The sequence below is a fragment of the Dermacentor silvarum genome, chromosome 4, assembly GCF_013339745.2.
Source record: "Dermacentor silvarum isolate Dsil-2018 chromosome 4, BIME_Dsil_1.4, whole genome shotgun sequence".
NCBI classification, from domain to species: Eukaryota; Metazoa; Arthropoda; class Arachnida; order Ixodida; family Ixodidae; genus Dermacentor; species Dermacentor silvarum.
This window is the reverse complement of record NC_051157.2, coordinates 98,744,018-98,764,428: the sequence shown is the minus strand read 5'-3', so window position 1 is coordinate 98,764,428 and position 20,411 is coordinate 98,744,018. Positions and strand designations below refer to the sequence as shown.

At 46.4% G+C, this 20,411-nt stretch overlaps 2 protein-coding genes across 2 annotated transcripts in view; one reads left to right on the top strand and one right to left on the bottom strand.

Annotated features, from left to right (window-relative positions):
• LOC119450432 (sialin-like) overlaps window positions 1-20,411 on the bottom strand; it is a 233,203-nt gene that overhangs the window by 142,550 nt on the left and 70,242 nt on the right. The window lies entirely within an intron of this gene.
• Window positions 6,874-20,069, top strand: LOC125944988 (degenerin unc-8-like). The gene is made up of 7 exons (XM_049666497.1): window positions 6,874-7,290; window positions 8,429-8,583; window positions 9,918-10,024; window positions 11,075-11,168; window positions 13,954-14,014; window positions 16,456-16,570; window positions 19,984-20,069. Exons 1-7 carry the CDS (start codon window positions 6,874-6,876, stop codon window positions 20,067-20,069), a joined length of 1,035 nt encoding a protein of 344 aa, XP_049522454.1.

Below are 20,411 nucleotides of genomic sequence, written 5' to 3'. Positions count from 1 at the left end.
GTTTAGCGTGTCTGTATGAAGTCTGTGTTTCGTGTAGCAAGCTCCCGTCTGCCGTGTCATTATTAAACGGATCCTGGGCCCAACTGGAAACACCGGCGAGTTCTTGTCGTTTCCCATCACAATCTGGCGAGCTTGCCAGGATCCGCCAGTAACATCCCAAACGCGGAGACCGGCATTCGGGTGTATACACGCAGCACTAGACCGATATGGATTTAGAGAAGTTAGCCGCCACTGCAGCACAGTTAGGCTTGACTTGCGCTGAACTTCGCGAGTGGGTTGAAAAAGAACAGGCTAGGCAGAGGGACGAACGAGCAGCTGAGCTAGAGGCAGTCAAAGCAGCAGCAGAAAGTCAGCGGTTAGCCGACGAAAGGCAGCGAGAAATCTTGAATCTGAAGCTCAAGCTTCAAGAAGGAGCGCAGAGCGAGATACCTGCCCCAGCCGCGCCCGTATCGTCACCAAAGCTACCCTGCTTCAATACCCAAAAGTTACTGCCACTGTTTGATGAACGACGCGACGACCTCCACGCGTCTCTGCAGAGGTTTGAGCGCGTAGCCACTGGACAGGACGAGGCAGGTTGTGAACTTGCATCAAAGGACAGAAAGGCAATGGATATTAAAGAACTAATCGAGCTAGGCGAGAGCATGGGACTAGAGAAAGCGGAGTTAAGAGACTGGGTGGAACATCAGCGGTCATTGGAGTGTGAGAGGCGTGCTGCTGAAAGAGAAATGGAAAAAGCTCGCCATGCAGTGCAACTTCAAGCTGAGCGAGTGCGTCATGAAGAAGAGCTATGCATCCTCAAATTGCAGATCGCAGCTCGTGAAGCGCTCACTAGCGCTATGACTTTCGGCAGCTTGACTCCATCTGATGGTGAAGCTGTAAATGGGGGGATTTCCTTGTCTTCACCACCTCCCACAACGAAGTCTTTGGGTTTTGAAACGGGAGACGAGGCGGCTCAAGGTTGCTTGTCACGTGAGCAACCATTGTATGTTTTGCATGGTCACGAAGCTCGCAACGTCGAAAAAGCTAATGCAAAAACTGCCCACAAAGATAAATCACAAGAGCGGAATTGTGACTCAGTGCCAAAGCAGTCTTCTGATTTTGGTTGTTTGTTGGATTCATGCAGTTCAATCGAGGAGGCTGCTCCGCAAACGAAAGTTTATGTGAGCCCCGTCCTCCATGACACAAAACAAGACACAACTTTGTACTCTGGTATAACCAGCGATACAGATTGCCAGCAAAGTCACCCAGACAATCTCTCTCAATCAAGGAGAGTGGACTCATCCATGAGTTCAAAGAAAATGCCTAGTATCCAGGCAATGACTCCAACGGTACTTGATGTAAGCGTGAGCAGCCTATCTCAACAGCTTATGAGAAATTCAACATGTGAGGTGAACCGAAGGTCTATCAATGAATCGCCTGTAGGTAATAATCAAGCGCGTAGTCACTCACCTTCAAATGTGAACGGAGACGAGCAGACAGATGTTCGGAATCTTCCACTGAATCATGAAAAAGTTGATTCGTGGAATTCAACAGCTGATTTCGATTCTAAGATCCCAACAAGATTAGGGATATCAGACAATCGCTTTGTGCAAGCTTACACCAGGCGCGTAGGAGTGGCTGACCTCACACGACGCAGCACATCTGGCGTTGCATGGCGTGCGCGGTTAACACATGAAAGACCGGTACGTAAGATTGAGACAGCCGCGGTTCGGTTAATTTGGGAGCGGGTAACATAATTCAGTATACCTGCACCGGCATGCTCTACTCCGGACTCTGACAAAGATGTGAACGGTTATCCGTGTTCCTTGGACACTATTACTTTGTGCCATGGTGATTGCCGCTCACAGTGCTGCAGTTTTTTTTTATTAGAACTTTGGATTGTGAGACCTTTCCATTTCTTTTGTGAGAACTTTGGCTTGTGTTCCAAAGTCTCCACGTGTTTTCTGATCATTGTGTAAACATGAATTGTTTGAAAACCAAGAACTTTTCTTGAACGATCGCACGTGCCTGCACTCATGCGCACCCCTCCTCCTGTGTTGTTTAGAATAGTTGCGGGCAACTATCTTAAGTGGGGGGCCCTTGTGATGATGTGGATAGTGGCGTGCGGTGGAGAGAAGACCAGCTTGGAATGATGATTGTATGGCAGCACCAAGAAGAGGATTGATGATGGTGATAATGGATGATGACCACGTGCCATGAACGAAGAAGTGGACGAGAGCACGCAGAGCGTGAGAGCGAGCGGCAGCTTCGAACGCAAGCTCGCAAAACGGCGGCTCCAGGCTCGGGTACCGGCGACCGGGTGTCCAGCTACCGTGCGGACCTGGTCGGAGATCCAGCTCGTGGCTGGGCTTTCCTGCGCGCCAGCGGCCTGCTGTGATAGCGGCCTGGTGCAGTGCTTCCTGCTTGGACCGGGACGCCTGAGCTACCAGCTACCTGCCTGCTGAGCGAGCCCGAGGACTGGCGACCGGGCGTCCTGCTACCGTGCGGACCTGGTCGTGGATCCCGCCCGTGGCTCTGCTCTCTTGTGTACCAGCGGCCTGCTGTGATAGCGGCCTGGTGCAGTGCTTCCTGCTGGCCACCGGGGCGCCTGAGCTACCTGTCCGCCGACCGAGCCCGACGTTATAGCGGCCGAGGCGTGACAGGCCAGGCGTTACTGGCCAGCTACAGCAGTGGCCTGGTGTTCTACCGGCCTGCTGTTTCTTCCTGCTGCCACGTCGCGACAAGGTGCGGCGCGACAGCAGCGACCTAGCCACAACGACGCTCCACCGGCACAACCACCGTCATGGGCACCGCAACGACGAGGCAGTAGGGCGAGTGGTGACGCATGAGTGCTAGGCACATGTTTATTTAGGACAAACGATTCGCGAACTATAGCCCACGTACATGTGCATGTAAATAGTCTGTATCGTTTAGCGTGTCTGTATGAAGTCTGTGTTTCGTGTAGCAAGCTCCCGTCTGCCGTGTCATTATTAAACGGATCCTGGGCCCAACTGGAAACACCGGCGAGTTCTTGTCGTTTCCCATCACACTAACTGAATGAACAAGCGTGGTGTGAGCGCGCACAAACAAACATGAATAGATCACACTGAATGACTGCAGACAACGACTGTCAAAACGCTGGCAGCAAGCCCATACGCTGCAGTGGGCGAAGGTACGTGCGGTCTATCACTTCAACAGAAACTGAGCGGCGAATGCACAGTGCATAAAGGTCAGAGCCGTGTGGAGATAAGAGACGGTGCGACGAGCGACGAGCGCGGTTGGCAGAGGAGAAGTGCGCCCCCCCCCCCCCCCCCCCCCGCTCCCTCCGGCGCTGGCTTCCCGCTTCCTTGCTTGCGCGTGGGAGAGATAAGAGACGGTGCGGCGAGCGACGAGCGCGGTTGTTGGCAAAGGAGAAGTGCGCCCCCCCCCCCCCCCCCGCCCCGCTCCCTCCGGTGCTGGCTTCCCGCTTCGTCGCTTGCGCGTGGGAAATTGAGTGCGTTCGCTCTCCGTGATAGCGCGCGTCCCCGCACGCTTCCGCTCGGGCATACGGAAGATTTTATCTATACGGAACCTCACGGCGACGGCGACGGCAGAAATCCGGTTGAAGTGTCCATATAATTGCTATCGCAATAAAAAGGAAGATGGATCGCACATTAAAGAGGACTACATATCCGGTCATAAGAAAACGAGTCGTTCTTCATTTTTCTTTTATTGAATACAAATAGATTTCCTTAACATGAGGACATTAATACTGTGAATAGCTCTTTCAACTGTCTGCAAGCCGCGTTATGTCCATTTTGCGCGCTGTACCATTGGCTTCTTTGCGCCATAGAAATTCGTTATTAAAGACGCAGTTCCAAAGTTCTGCAAAAGAATAGTTGCGCCATAATGCTCGCAACTGTAGGCGATGTCCTAAAGAAGTGCTAAAGAAGTACTAAAGAAGAAGAAAGAATTGTCTCGTACTATGGTTCCTCAAAATTAGGTGCAGTCCTTCGATTATTAAGAAAATGAACGAAGTTATTGGTAGGCGGAATGTTCGCGAGTCCACATTTTGTTGGTGACATATCGAGCCCTTTGATACTCAAGCTTAAGGAAGTCAAAGTAAAGGGTTTCTGTATGACGGCTATAACGTGAAACGAAAGAAGAAAACGTGACTCGATTTGGCTGTATCGTTCAAAGTGCGTTTATGTGAGCACGTCGCCTTCTATCCAGAGAAGGAAAACTTTTTCAGTGAAGTGTGAACCTGACAAAGAAAAACACTACTTCGCATCTAGTTATTGTATTCTTGCTTCACTGCGACTGAGCATATGCGATAAAGGACTCACTCAAATGGTCGAGCTCAGAGCTCTCTATCTCTCTCCCTCTCGTACGCACGCACACATACACGCACGCACACCTATAGCCCTGTGTGCGTGCGTCCTAACAATCCTAACATTGTGGCGAGGCTCGAGTACGCTAACAGAGGCAGGTCTGGATCGAGAACATCGCAATACAAAGCATATCCCTGCCCCCCCCCCCCTAAAAAAAAATACCCACTCGAGCTTGTTACTTAGCACCCGGGGGAAAAATCTAGGGCACGCTAACTTCGAATTGCTCCCCATGAAAGGCACCCATCAATCAAAGGACTTCCCTTCACGTTCACTCAAGCTCGCGAGACGGTTTCATCGAGCAAACTAAAGATCAATGCCGAACACGAATGCCCAAGCTTATGGTCGATGCTGAGCATTCCTTATGCCCGAAGAATATGGAGGTCGCGTCTCGAACTTAGGAAGTACCGTCCCCGTGTTCACTAGGCAGTTGTGAGCGATCATGCGAGATGTGAACAAAAAAAAAAGACACTCGGCTTTCTTTGGGTTCCGATACTGATCCCGCCCGAAAACGACGTCCGGTTGGGCACGACAGTTTGTGCGACACAAAAGGGTCCTTTTCCGAGTGACTCTGTATATGTGTAACGCACACGCGTTGCAAATAGCGTGCGACATCAGCGCTGAGAATTCAGCCGCATTCATGCATTAAAGAAACTTGCCTCCACAAACTAGGTCGCCACGACACAGTGTCCACAGGAGCCTCGAGGTGCCAACACCAATTCGCGATCAATCAACGATCTTTTCAAGAGCTTGGCAATATCGACCTGGGTGTAACTTTCCGTAAGGGCAATACTGGGTGGGAAGGCTTTACACACTTGCAAGTCTGTGGTTAGTTCGGTATAGTTCTTTGTATTTTCCACGTCAAATATTCTTCTCTTAACGTTTTCAGCCGCCGTCTTGGTCGTGCACACCTTCGTGTACGGGCCAGAAGCAAGAAGATTGCCGCCCAGTCACAGGTGATAACACGTCCAGTTGGCGGTCCACTGAATTCCTAGATTCACTTATTTGTTTGGCATGAATATATATATATATATATATATATATATATATATATATATAGAGAGAGAGAGAGAGAGAGAGGGAAGAAAGGAAAGGTAAAGAAGTTAAGCGGAGGGGGGTGAAAGGGGGGCAAATAGAAGACAAATTTTGAAATTATGCGAGTGCATTGGTCAATTCCCAGCGTTCTTACAGTCGCGACTTGAGTCTGTCGCCTTTAGGTACAGTAGAAGAGCTCGTGTGGCTTTATGGGCTGATTAGCTGTGAGGCAAGGCTCCCAGGACCTTTGTATGGTAAAGCCGCGCGAGGACTCGTGGAATGTTAGCCCGTCGCAAAGCTACCGCATTTCGTTCACTACTGCGCCTTTCGTCCTGCGCACTAGCAAAAGGAAGGCAACGCCTTCTCCGCATTCTAGATAATTCGAGCTAAACTTAACTCAAATCAGTCTTACGTCATCTTTAACATGTAATCTGCTTAAGTTGCGCTGGTTGGTTCCCGCATTAGTAAAGTTTCGCAGCACATGGGTTATTCTTCATTAGCTCTCGAACTAGCACCGATATTATGAAAACTTAGATGAGCAATATTTACTTTACTTCCGCGCTAAGCGTCATGTTATTGTAGATGCTGTAACATCACTCCTGGTGCCGCTGTCGCGAATACGACTCGCTCTTGTAAATTTTACTCATATTGATGCCAACTTCAAGCCTGACAAAAAAAACTAATCAACAGAGCCGAACTCGCGCAGATATTATCATCATTTATGGTAAATAGCGATGATTTTCTGCAGAATGGGAATATGTGCAATTTTTTAATGTAACGTACCATTTTTTGGGTCTACTTAGGCATAGTGTGACAATTAAGTAGTGTGCATTAAGAGCTCATGAGATGATGATAATAGTTATCATGATTATGATGATGGTGGTGGTGGGGACAATGATGATGATTGATTTGATATTGTGTAGATTTCCGGAAACATTTCTTACTGCCAGAGGGCTATCGGACAATCTGCAACTCCTTATACGACTTCATACAAGGATCAAGGATCAACTACGCAGAATCAAGGATCAGGTTAGCTGCCCCTACGTATCAGTGATGGCGATGATTCATCAAATGCGGAGCACAAGTTCGCGACAAGGAGCCTTGCATATGGCATTTATGTAAAGCGCATTCGAAACTTCCTTAGTGCAGGACAAGTTGCAGGGCGAAATATTGCTGTTTAAAAGCGTCACAATGTGCATTTCTTGCAAGGTATCTAGCACGCGGTATCTGCAGGGACCGTACTGTCCGTTTCCTGTAGGATATCCTGCATTGGGCATTGAATGGGACTTTAATGCCAAGGAGGCATCTTTTTTTTTTTTTTCTAAGCATGGTTAATTGGTAAATGTGTAACTCCGCACGTATAACGTCAACAGGGCATCTCGAGGGCGGTCAATTACGCATATGTTCTCCGTAATGTACGGTTAGAAGGGACGCAGCATTGCGCAGAGCATCACATGGCATCTGGTTGTCTCGCATGTCACAAGAAGTCACCATGAAGGGAACGGACAGCGGAGCAGAACGTGGCCACGACAACGATGCCCCAAGCCACAGCGTGTGGCGCGCATGTGGTGAAGTCTACGGCCAGTTGGCTCGGGACTCCGGTCTCCCGGGCGCCGACGTCTTCGTCGAGGGAGGACGCGTTCGCCGACTGCTCTGGACCGCGGCGGTGCTCACTCTGGTGTACTACAGCGCCAGCGAGACGGGCGCCATCCTGCGCGAGTACTTCACGTACAGCGTGGCCGTCGCCTTCGAGTACAACACGAACGAGTCGTTCGAGCTGCCCGACGTCACCGTGTGCAACGTGAACCAGCTACGCCGTTCCAAGCTGTGCGCCCTGGAGGCATCGGAGCGCGCCATGGAATCGGAGCTAGAGGAGCGCCTATGTGGCAAGAGCCAGGAGTTCAGAGAAGTACGCGCTTGACGAAAGTCTGTTTGAAGACGTATGCAGCGGCGAAATGGTAGAAATCCAGAGAACGTGGATAATCTGAAACGTGATGACAGCGTGCGAGGGGAGCGACGCGAAGCGTTCGTCCGGGCATAGCCTCCTATATTTTTTTAAATATAGGAGGCTATGGTCCGGGGATGGCAGGATCGGCCGCGAAGCTGAACCTGACGCGTTTTTTGAAACGCGCATATATGCGCGTTTCAAAAAACGCGTCAGGTTCAGCTTCGCGGTAATTACGCCGACGACGCGGTTGATGTTGCTGGTCGATCGTTAAGCAAAATTTGTTACGTTAAGAAGTTGATTTATTTTTGTAGTCTACGCATGTACACTAGAGCTCACGTGCGGAATTTTTATTTTTATTTAATTGCTTTCTGTTTCAGCTTGCTTTCTTTTTCATCTTGCTTAAAACAACCCTGTTTGATGTTCCTTATGCCTACAGCTTCCTAACTGACATCTTTACGACAGTAATTGAGAAGTTATATAATCATTTGTAATTGCCTAATTGAGTGTCATCAACAAAGCATTTACTGGTGGCTTCTTACCTCGACTGTGCACAATGCGCACTTAGTTTTGATCTGGAAAAAAATTATCCATATTTTTTAAAGCTTGGTCCATATTAGCAGGTCGAGACACCCTGTATATATATTGAGCACGTCAGATAGGGAAAGAATGTTTATTTATTTATTTATTTATTTATTTATTTATTTATTTATTTATTTATTTATTTATTTATTTATTTATTTATTTATTTATTTATTTAGAAATACTGTTAACCCTCTCTGAGGGTCATTACAGGGAGGGAGCACATTTTGCATACAGAAGTTTACACACATACACACTTACATACCCGTACATATATATAAAGTAGAGCGCCAATTCTGTGACAAGCGCTTTCGCGCTGCGCCTGACACGGCAGAGCGTTGTATACTGTGTCACAAGAATGAACAACGCATTTTCAGGTTAGTTTTAATTTCACAAAGTAACTGCTGGTCACCGTAGGAACACGGGGCGAGAAAGCAGCGTGACAATCCGTTTTCTAAGCAAAGGCTTAAGCCACAGAAGTTACTCGGACACACACGTTGAACATCATTACTCAACGCAGGCAAACACGGACGACCTCAAACTACAGCACCGATTGTCGGATTGGTTGGCCCTGACAGCGGTGCGCAACGCAAGTCAGGTCGAAACGCTGGGCCACCAGTTTACCGACGTCGTCATCGACTGCACCTACCACGAAAAGGACTGCAAGCAGGCCAGGTGAGTTCAGCAGTGCGTCTGAAGCAGCGAAGTTGAGTTAGGGTTTCCGCCATTTCAGTGACCGAAGTCTCCGCAAATGTGGTGTGGTAGTTCATTTCACAGACACAAAACAGCGCAAACAAAATCAATACAAACGACAGAAAAGAAGAACTAAAGGTAAAACGAACTCATCCACCTGACTATGTCTGCCAGGGAAATTGGGTTGGGAACGTCACGCCTATTCCGTGTCTTGCCACTTGCGATACAGTCTCCTATTTATCTTTTAATAATGCGAGCTCTTTCAATTATGTCTCAAGTTCGAAATTTAGCATAACCTCCACGTTCTAAGCTTTTCATAATATGGACTGCTTTCTCTACGGGAAACATTTGTGTGAAGGACAGAAAAATATTAATCAAGCAAGACCGAGTAGATTTTGTCACTCGAAACTGGCGATGTGGTCAAAATATGTGTAAAACACAACTGCGCTGTGAAGGGGATATACAGTCCTGGGGGTGTCGCTAGGACATCAGTTAAGGGCGGCTGTCTCGACGAGTTCAATTCAGTGTACTGTAAAGTGATAGAAACCAGGAGAGTGTCACTATATTCAGGATGGTTGGTGACAGTTAAGTGACCGATGCAGTGTAACTGTATCCGTCACTTACCTGTCAAGGCTCTGACAGATGCAGTTAAACACTGAGGCCACATTACGGGGCGTGTGAGCTTGGGAAAGTAACGACGCGAAAGTAATAACCTACTGTTTGACTATGCTAACGCAACTACTTCAGGTTCAGGGTTCTCATCCCGCCAAGCTGCTAGGCCTTCAGTTTGTTTCAAGGAATAGCTAAATGTGCGGTTCGGTTCGTTTAAAAGCTTGGTAAATGTGCACACGTGTCCTTCACTCTTGTCCGCAGCCCCACTTAAGTTACAAGCGTACGCATCTTATGTAGCAAAATATGAGTAATAAGAAAGAAACAAAGAATGAGCATACAGATGCAAAGGTGAATGAAGATATGAGGGCAGGCGTGCATTCGCCACCCAAGGTATTTAAACCACAATCGTTCAAATGACTTTATCAGTCCGTGAGGAGTACATGAGGATTCAAGGAAGCTGATTTTTGTGGCAGCGTGTGTAAGAGATCACGAATACCGTCAGTTATACTGACAGGCTCTCTCTCTCTCTCTCTCTCTTGGTTTTTTTTTTTTTTTGTTTTTTTTTTTTTTTTTACTGATACTAGCGCGGCATGGTAGATCTGCACGCTCCACACAGTCTGACGCGACGCACATGACTATTATGTACAGGTAACACCCAACGGGTGTAGCAACCAATCGCCTCTTTGGATTTTCGCTGTTCACAGGTTCTTCCTTAACCACACGAACCCCTGGTACGGCAACTGCTTCTGCATCCACTGCGAGAAAACCGATCGGCTCTTCGACTACAACTCCTTGGCATCGCCTTACAACGGTAAAGAATGCTTGTGTAGTAAGGCCCACGAATTGTTCCGCTTGAGTTGGACCTTGTTTCTGGCGAACACCTTTCTGCCTCCAATTGCTGTAAAGTAAAAAAAAAAATAACTAGAAGTAAGTATTTCAGCTCCATGCCTCATTGCTCTTGACCCTGCTCTCCCACATACGATGCATATCAATAGCGCATGTTACTGAAAGTAATCAAAGGATGGCGACATGAAATTCGAAATAATGCTCGTGTTGAGGAAGGTAGATTTTCTTCGATGAAGTACACTTGTTCCTGTTTTTTTTCCCTATTATAATATAAACATTCGTTAACGAAAGAAAGTCTGAGAAAGGTAAGCGTCTTTCACTGCTACAAATGCAGAGAAATCATTTATATCGCTGATTTCTTGAACGATGTTGTGCTACATGTTATTAGCCCAATAAGATCGTATCGCATCCTCTCTCCAGAGAATGATGCTGTGATCGTTTATTTTTATAGCACATGCGATCAGGCCCTTGTGTTTCTGGCAAATTCTTGCATATTTTATATTTTGTAAATCGCATCATTCTTCCTCAATGCAATCTTCATTTTCATAGTACACTTCATTAGTCATTGCCATAATTTTAGTACACGTATATTTTACGCACTTTACAGCGATTATTTTTAGGCCCCTTTACAGCCACGCCTCATCTACTTCTCATAATTCATCGTTCCACTGCAAATTTACATACCTGCCCCTTGCGCCACTAAACCAGACACATTCATTCATTTATATCACTATAGAATAAAAAGCTGTCTACAACCCATTGACGTTGGCCTGCTGACTTTTCTCTGACTATTTTGTGCGATAAGGCGTATGCGCGTACACATGTGACCTCGGCTCAGTACGCGCGGTACTGAAGCCGGTCACCATGCCTTAGCGAAATTCAAGTACACGCGCATAAAATCGCGCGCTGCATCGCGTTTTCCCGCGTCTTCCACTGTGGCTGCTGCGCGCGGAAGTGCTCGGCCGTAACCGAGTTATGCGTGAATTGCTGAGAGTGCGCCGTCCCGATGTCTCAGGTCTGGTGATGACGCTGAATCCGGAATTGCACGAGTACCTGCCCACGTCCTACCAGGCGGGATTCCTTGTCATGATACACGCGCACGGCACCAGGTAAGCTTCGGAGTTCCTGCCGCAGAGACCCAACGCGCGAGTCAGTCTCAGTCAGTGAGTCAGTCATCCAACGAAGCATCTTTGTCTTGGCGAGTAGACGAGTAGAGACGAGTAGACATAAAAAGTAGGTAGAGAAAAAAATGACGAGTAGAGAGTTTTAAGTTTCAACGAGCCGCGCACTCACTGGTTGTAGAATTGGATGGTCCTAGAGTAAAAGATTAGGAGAGGCCATTGATTGATTGACAAGCGCTTCGTATTATTAATTAATTAATTGAGTGAGTGAGTGAGTGAGTGAGTGAGTGAGTGAGTGAGTGAGTGAGTGAGTGAGTGAGTGAGTGAGTGAGTGAGTGAGTGAGTGAGTGAGTGAGTGAGTGAGTGAGTGAGTGAGTGAGTGAGTGAGTGAGTGAGTGAGTGAGTGAGTGAGTGAGTGAGTGAGTGAAAAATCAGTCAGTGACACTCAGTCAGTGAAGAATCTTTGTCGAGGCTCAGATTTGCGGAAATGGCTAAAACAAACAGAAAATACGCCAGAAGAAAATCAACTATAAGCTTTAAATGGCGACGATTGCCGATATATGTATGCTCTTCCTCGAGGTATCTTGCTTTTGCTTGCAAAAGTCGAGTTAAATTAAATACTTCTGAATTTGAACTGCGACATTATCTTTCTCTCTCTCTCTCTCTCTCTCTCTCTCTCTCTCTCTCTCTCTACTTACACAGGCATTCAGTGTGCAGCGACGGCGTGTATCTTACACCAGGTTACACTACGTATGTTGGACTTAGCGTGGTAAGCCACAATATCCGGGCACATTATGTCCCTCTGGAGTGCGTTACTTATTGCTGGAAATTATTCGCTTTCCTTTTTTTTTTATGGCATGATACTATCAACCTAAAACGCACTAAATAATATTTCTAGAGGCTCGGTAAAGCATAGCACGACCTCGGCTGAAACTGTATAAAACCAGCACGACCTTAGAAGGAAGCTCCAAACCAAACTCGGCTCCGATTTTCGCTCCTGATAAGTGTGAGACGGAATAAGTTATCTCGTTAGGCAACTACTGATCACGATCTGAATTTAATATTGTTCCATTTGAAGAAGAAAAAAGACATCCAAAGATGACAGTTTAAAACTTCGTAAGTGTCCTCCAGGAAAAAGTTTATTTCGCAACTCTGTAAACTTCACTTAATAGAGCGCTTATATAACGCGGACAAGCCCGCATATTATTCTCGACAAAAAAAAAAAAAAAAAAAAAACATACGGCCATCATTTGCAGAGAACGTTTGAGGAAGCCCAATTAACTCATGTAAAAAAAAATACGCAACTTGTTCCTTTTTCTCTTTTGTCCTTTCTTTTTTGCACAGATTTTTCGAAGTCCTGTGGCAGATTTCGACCTGTTGTGTCGTCTAACTTGAATAAGTGAACACTGCTTCCAAGGCACACTACAATGTCCAAATTTATTATCAGTGAAGCTCTAATAATTACATACAGAAACATTTTCGGTTCATTGGTCTTCTTAAAAGTCGCAGCTCTCTATGATACACTCTTCGGGCTCGTATGCATGTTTTTGTCACGCTGTGTGTGCATCATCCCGAACTGTGTGCAGCCTCGTTTTCCACCTTACTTAAATTGAGACCGAGTCACACGTAAAGCCTGCAGACATTCCATGGCATCTTGGGCTTTCATAAAATGAAGTTTTAAAATAGGTTCAAATGTATTAGCAAGCTATCTTTCTACAATCCCCCCCCCCCCAAAAAAAAAAAAAAAGCCATACTTACCGTAAGAGGAGTCCTGGTGAGCCAGAAAAGACGCGAAAACTAAAGACAAGCAGCGACGCTGGCGTGACGTTCCTGCACCAGCTTGCTCTGACGTCATGAATTTTGACGGCGTCTGCTGGAGGACAATTATTCTTTTAATTAGGCATATAGAGTTTCTCACTATATTACCCAGAGGGAAAACTGGCGCTGCTGCGCTGTGGTATCCATAGGAATGCCGGTATATTGTGACTTCGGATTGGCATCGTTCTCGGAGAGCCAGAACGCCTTGAAGACGCGCCTGGCTAGCACCGTTCCGTCTGTCACAATTATTTATTTTCTGATAAAGCAGCACGTGAAAAGCTGTTTTAGTCGTCTTGTCATCTTTTCTTGCTTTTCTTCGCTTGATGATGCATTGTAGGTGAGTAAACTTTCTTGAGAGATGTAATATGGGTGAATGAAAGCCTTTTATGTAGATTTCACTTTAAGAACGCATTATTTGTCTAGCCATAATTACGTTTTGGACGAAGCCTCGTTCAACACCAGCCAACACAAGCCTCGCAGACACATATCCCGTCATTCCCATGAGGGCACGGCGCCCTTTAAGAAACTCGCATAGACGGTGGCGCCAGTTTACCCTCTAGGTGTAATACTGAGAAACTCTATGGCTAAACCGCACAGTATTTTTTTTTTAAGCCGAAGACTAAACTTTGCAAGTATCGAGAACTTTCACTGAGCCACAAGGGCCTATAAATGGGAAAATACTTTTGCAATATGTGACGTCACAGTGACGTGCAAGCGTCGAAGTTCCGGCCCGTACTTTTAAAAAAAATGGAGCTTTGCACTTCATATTATCTTCCAATCATCAACCTATCGCAGCAAAATTTACTAAAATAGCGTTTGGAATGAACACTTTGTCTGTCTAAACTAATTAAACGTTTGTCGTTAGCGTCCCTTTCCATTAAATCTATTTCTCTGTCACACCAACGCAGCTTGCGCAGACGGGACTGCCAGCACCGTACGCCAATCCATGCCGCAGAACGTGGCCCAAGTGCTTGCGCGAACTCCTGGAGGAGCCCTACGGAGCGTACACGCGAGAGGTAACACAAGTGCATCGCCACTCGCCACTCGTACGCTTCAAAAAGCAATAGAGCGATGTGCGGAAGCAACTGCTCCTCGCCCGTTTAGCTCCCCCTGTCGGCAGTTCTCGTTCACTCCACGGTGAAGTACGCTTATTTCGCTTGGCTTTCGTTTTGCTTGTGTACTGCCTCAACGTATTCCGTTGAAGCGGTTCGAGAACTGCCAGAAGTAGAGAGAGCAGACTTGTACGTAACGAATTACATCTAATAAACTACTCTAATTTATTCGATTTTTGTTAATTCTGTAAATTAACGATTGCATTCTTCATTCGGTAACGCTCACTGTAATTCAATTCTTTTTTTTTCAGGTAACCAATTGGAAGTAATTTGTAATTGTAATTTCCACAAACCACGTACGTCACGTCACGCACGCGCGCGCACGTGTGCGGAAGTGCAGCATACATCCTCATTCTTCTAGGCCGTCCGCCAAGCGCAAGTGCCTTATAGAACTAAATTATTGTTCAAAAGTAAATTGCGTCAGAAAATGCGTAAAGTACGACTTACACACAAGCTGCAGACATGACATCTTCGGTTTGTTGTTCGAATATATACGAGAAAAAATAATCTGTTATGCGGAAATTAAAAAACAAAGCTCTTTTTCAGCTGCCGTTCGAGGTCTGTTTTGGTGGCCCTGGCCGCTAGGTGGCGGTACCGTTCGCACAGCATACAAAGTAACAGTGACATTGTCAATACAGGGCCAGTAAAGGCCGAGTAATACCTCGGGTAAAAGAATACAAATACATTGGTGTATGATCAACGAAGGTAATAGATATACGGAAACATAGGAAAAAACAATAACAGCAAAGGGGAATAGAAATGCGCTCACAATGAAACACAGAGCGCCGTGGAGATACAATAAGTATTAGGTGCTCCGGGGTACGTAGAAAGACCTAATGGTTCCAGGACTGACATTTGGAAATGCGGTTGTTTTCTTGAAGTGAGGGATACAATGATGACAAGATGGAAACCAAATGTCAGTGGAGCGCCTCGCATTGGGCGCTCACGGGAATGGAGCTGTGCAGGGTGATATATGCTGGACACGTTTTGAAGTGAGGGAGGCTCAGAGTAAAACTTATTTTGAAGAACGTCTGAGGAATATGGGGGAAAAAAGTAAATGGGTTGCGAGAGTGTTCAGATATTTGTACATAGGAAACATTGATTCACAGGGGAGGAAAAGAACTAGGAAGCTTACCAGCAATTATGCGACCGGTGTAGTAAAATGGCAACAAAGAGCGTCAAACGCAAGGTCAGCGAGGCTGAGACAATCTCATGGGTGGCGGCAATGGAAAAGAAACCTGTTATGATTAACTACCTATGAGGAAAAAAACGAAATCAGGAAAGAAACATTTTATGGTAACTCAGACGGAGCTCTTTACTTTTCGAAGCGAGATCATGATGCCTTAGTACACGCACTTATAAAGCGAGATACAACAAGGAAGAAGAAGCATGCGCTTTCTGCGGTAAAGCTAGGGGAACGATCGAACACGTTTTATTAGAATGTGAAGATATCTACCCAGCGGTCGGTTTAAGCTCCTCTGGCCTCCTTGAAGCCCTTGGGTTCAGCATAGCGCAGGGGAAAAGTTAACATGTCCGCAACAGAGATTAGTAAGAGGCGATTGGAAGTTTGGTGGCAAAAAAGCAGGGAGATCACAAGCAACGGAGGCGTATACAAAAACAAAGTTACCAATATTGGTTCAGAAACGTAACGCCGGGAATTCTGTTTTTTTTTAATATAGGTAGGACATTATGCAAAATAACAGCAAGAGCTTGGTGGCATAACCCACCGCCCCGTTTGAAAGGGGACGCCTATGGCAGCCATCCATCCATCCATCCATACTTCCTCATTCTTGTAGGCCTTCCGCCTAGCGCAAGTGCGTTATTGAAGTAATTGAATTTCTCAAAGTCAAATGCGTCAGAAAATTCGTATAGTACGACTTACAAACAACCTGCAGGCATGACAGCATGGGATTGTAATTCGAATATACTGGAAAACATAATTCTGTTACGCGGAAACTCAAACACGAACCCCTTATCCAGCTGCCATTTTTCAGGTGAGCACGCCACGAAAAATTCCGACCAACTAGACGCTAACAGCTTCGCTGTAAAACTGCACTGAAATATCGTCGAAGTCACGTGACTAGTAAGTAAGAAATGTGCTGTAGAAGAACCTAGGGACAGGCCACAGCAATTGAGAAATGCAACTAAACGTTCCTGGCTTCTTCCAAACCCAGCCCTTCCATATGCGAATGCAGTTGCGTAGCGTTCCGGCACGTGCCATGTACTCTACAATAGCGACATCTTTTTAGAAGTTTGCCCTTCTGCATTGATTCGCACAGTTACAGCTATTGCTTCACAGCCTGCCCGCTCTGTATAACCCGTGTCTCGCTCCGGCTTACGTGCAGGACTGTCTGAACCTGTGCCTGCAGCAAATGGTCGTAGAGAGGTGCGGATGCCTCACCGCGCAGCTGCCGCAGCTGAATAAGCTGGCCACCATGTATGGCGCCTGCGGAGAAAACGGTAAGTCACTCGCTGCGCAAATTCGGTCAGTTTGGCTCGCCACTGAGGCATGAGTGTAATCTCTTCAGACACGATGTGCACCCTCGGGCAATATGAAATGGAACACCGTGTATTCTGCAAGTGTCCACCTAGTGGACATGTCCATTTCGTCTGCTGCTCAAGTTCTGATTGGCTGGGCTGATGAGGTACACATCAGAAGGAGACAAGCGCCCCCAGCCAATCATGCACTTCAGCAGCAGACGAAATGGACATGTCAACTAGGTGGAAACTTAGAGAATAGCACCCCAATCTGTGTTGAAAGGCGATAATTTTCCTTGTGTGTGCTCACGACGAGCCCTTTCCCGAGCGCGTTCATTCTGGATGGATTTCCATGAAACTGCTTCAAAATTAAATCTGTCCGTTACGTAAGACATTGAATGGCTCACGCCCTTAAACGCGGTCTCCCCATTACGACGACAGAAGAGAAGTGAAATTCTACGCTGGAATGATGAACTGCAACGTAGCCAGCTGCAGAAGAAGACGACAACGCTCGAGCCAATGCTGATGACGATAATTTTGTGCGTACATGGACACCACCGAAATCTGTGAATTATAACAAGATTCGCTTGAATAGCCGCGAGTGAGGTTCTGACCAGCACGTCTGCAGTAATCGCGGTTCGAACACAGAGACGAGGTGTTCCCCACCATACCTGGATGAGGGTGCACAATCGTCATCTCTAACACGCGAGCGCGTGGCAAATAGCCTCGTCGGCCGCACGTTAGATGCGAAAGCAAACGGAAGTGAGGACAGCGTTCCGTGTTCCCCGCACCGAATGCTACGTGTACCTTAATCCTTCTAGTGGCACGCCCGCAAACAAGAAGTATTTCATTTGAATTTGATATGGACGTACATACTGTATTCATCGCCGCTCCGCAAACAGTGAGCATGACGGCTATAGTAGGATACAACTTAAAGAAAACAGCAGTTGGCAACAAAGGCGCACGGATCGCGCGGGGTTGTGTTACTTCGCCAGCCCATCACAGAAGCAAACAATATCGTCGTCATGCGACCTTTTCAAAATGGCGTCATACTTGATACGACTGTACTATAATACGTTACGAGTGAAAACGTATAAAATTACGAGCTTATAATTTTATTTTTATCGTTACCGCCTTATTTAGGTAACAGGGAAAGTTTGAAGTACGATCTATTTGCAGCCTCGCGGAGGAAAAGTAGCTGGCGGTTATGAGCGCGTGGGCGGGGCTTAACTGCAGACTTAAGTTGTATCCGACTATATCATGATTGTCCTATCAGATACTTCCGCATCGCATGCAGTATCAACACCAAAAGGAGGAAACGCACAAGAAGAGATGCAGGCAGTAGAACGAAAAGTACAACTCTCTCTTTTTTTTTTTCACATCTCGCGATCGCGCCGCGCGACACATTTTCTCAACGAAGATATTTGCTATTTGCCACGTGCTCGCGTGTTCCCTTTCATAAAGATGATGGTACACATGGCCATCGTTCATCGACGTCGTCGTCGTTTGCCTACTTTAGGCACACTGCAAGACGAAGACGTGCGTCCAACGACGTTCAGAACTTTGCACCAGTCGATTCCAACTTCAGCTTCATTTTTCTGGTATGCACTTGAAATGTTATCCATGGCCAAAAAACTGTCGTAAACAGTTTGACGGGTCCTAGAAGGCGTTGTATAAATGGTAACACGAGAACAGATGTTGCTCTTTAAGGGCACAAAAACAGGAATAGTAAAAGATAAGGCAATTAAAAGCATATTAACAAAAAGAAACATAGCAAGGAAAATGTCTACGCACTTTCCCAGTGCACACACAGTGTCGAGATACCTGATGTACAATAGTCATGGTGAAGTTTCACGGTGGCGTAATGACGCAGCAACTGCATACTGGCAAAACGAGCAAGATATGGGAAATAAACGAATGTCACACAATAACTGCCACTTATACACGAATACATATGTTTACAAGTTAAAACACAATGCACGGTCTTTGCGAGACAATTTAGGGGTGTCCATGTAATTCTTAAGGATTTTTGGCAAATTCTGTTTAATTCACTATAATTTAGCAGCGCAAACCAAGGATCAGTATTTTTTAGATGTACCGGTATTTCGTGAGGGTGCATGGTTGGCTACTGATGTAAGAACATTTTTCGACTCATTTTCTTCTTTTTTTTTTGCAAAACCAAAATAATTGTAAAACAGGGTATTCATAATATCATTAAACCCATATTGCCCATAACTTTGTATTTCTGTTGACAAAGTTTTTCCATGCCTGTATCTTTCCAAACATCCCCATTCTTACGCACGGGTGGCTGTGAGAGAGGGCTCCCGTCGTGGAAGAGGAGGAGGGCAGATCGCGTTCCAAGCCACCGCTGGCACCGCTGGAGACAACGCACGAATAGCAAGTCGGCTTATATACTCGTATATATAACCACCTGCACTGCCGCTACAGATGCGATGGTGACCAGCTCCATGCTCTATACAGAATGAGGCAATCAAACAACAAACGCAATTTGAATATCCTCAATGCAACAAGTATGCGCCGTCAAGCCCACCATTCCTTTAACAAGGCGAGTGACTTTATGAAAAAGCGAATAAAGAACGCTTTTGAACAAGACAAGGGAAGACGACAGACGCGACGCTCTCGTGTCTTTCGTCTCCTCTTGTCTCGTTCAAAAGCGCTGTTTCTTCGCATCAGTAAAGTACCGACCGCCCCAAGTTAGCACACTGTTCCCGTGTTTTCTAAACGCTTCGCCGTTCGCCTTGCCGTTCTCTTCCTTCCGATAACTTCGCCAGCTCTTTATCGCTTATATACGTCTATAAAAAGAGTAAGGTGTTCAAGTTTGCCCATGGTAAGTGCCACAAAATGCGTCCCCAATCGCATCTTCACTCAAGAAAAGTAGGAAGAACGACGAAGACGCCAACGTTTTCGCTCGCGTACAGCTATTTTCAATGTTCCCGCACAGACTATTATTTTTTTTTTTTTGTCTGTGTATGTGTGCGCGCGATTCCCGCCTGTGAAAATCTGTAATGAAACTAACGCCTTCACTGGCAGATGAGCTGAATCAATCAAGAAGACATAAAGCAACGATGACTACCTGAAGCTCTTTCTCATCTGCGCAACGATTTGCGTAGCTTGAGGCGGTGTACGCAGAATGGCAGCCATGACAGCATCGGTCCTTTCGACAGACCGCAGTACGGGAAAATTCACGACCTTCGAGACTGGTTATCGTTACTCTGAGGAAGCCGGCTGCTGCTACAGGACGTGCGCGATGTGGGAACTACACAGCGCTGCTTGCGAGAAGAAGTGCGAGACAACAAAGCAAACGTGGACAACTCTTGCACGGATGTTTTGTACACGCCACTGCCGCAAAAATAGCGGCGCCTCTCTTTTTTCAGAATACGAGTGCGTGGCTCAAGTGTCCGCGGACGCGACCAACATGCAGCTCGAGAATCGGTGCCAATGCCACAGCGCTTGCCTGTGAGTGTCGCATCATGTTTTTCTTTGTATATTTCTATGATTTTTATAACGCATAAGCGCTCGGCTACATAATCTGTGTGCGCATGAAAGAACGCATATGCGGTCTAAATCAATACGGAGCCATTCATCACGGCTTCTCCGAAAGAGCCTCAGTGTACATTTGGGGCATTAAGCCCCAATGAATTGATTAATCAATTCCAGGAGAAAAAAAAAAGAATACAAGCCTTTACGAAGGCTTGGAAATGCTTTTTCTCAGCCTTTTGCGCTAGCCCTGAAACCGTCCCAAAAGCCTTTGGTAAGTAAGATAACAAGTCTTACAGGTAAGCCACGCGTGCGACAGAATACA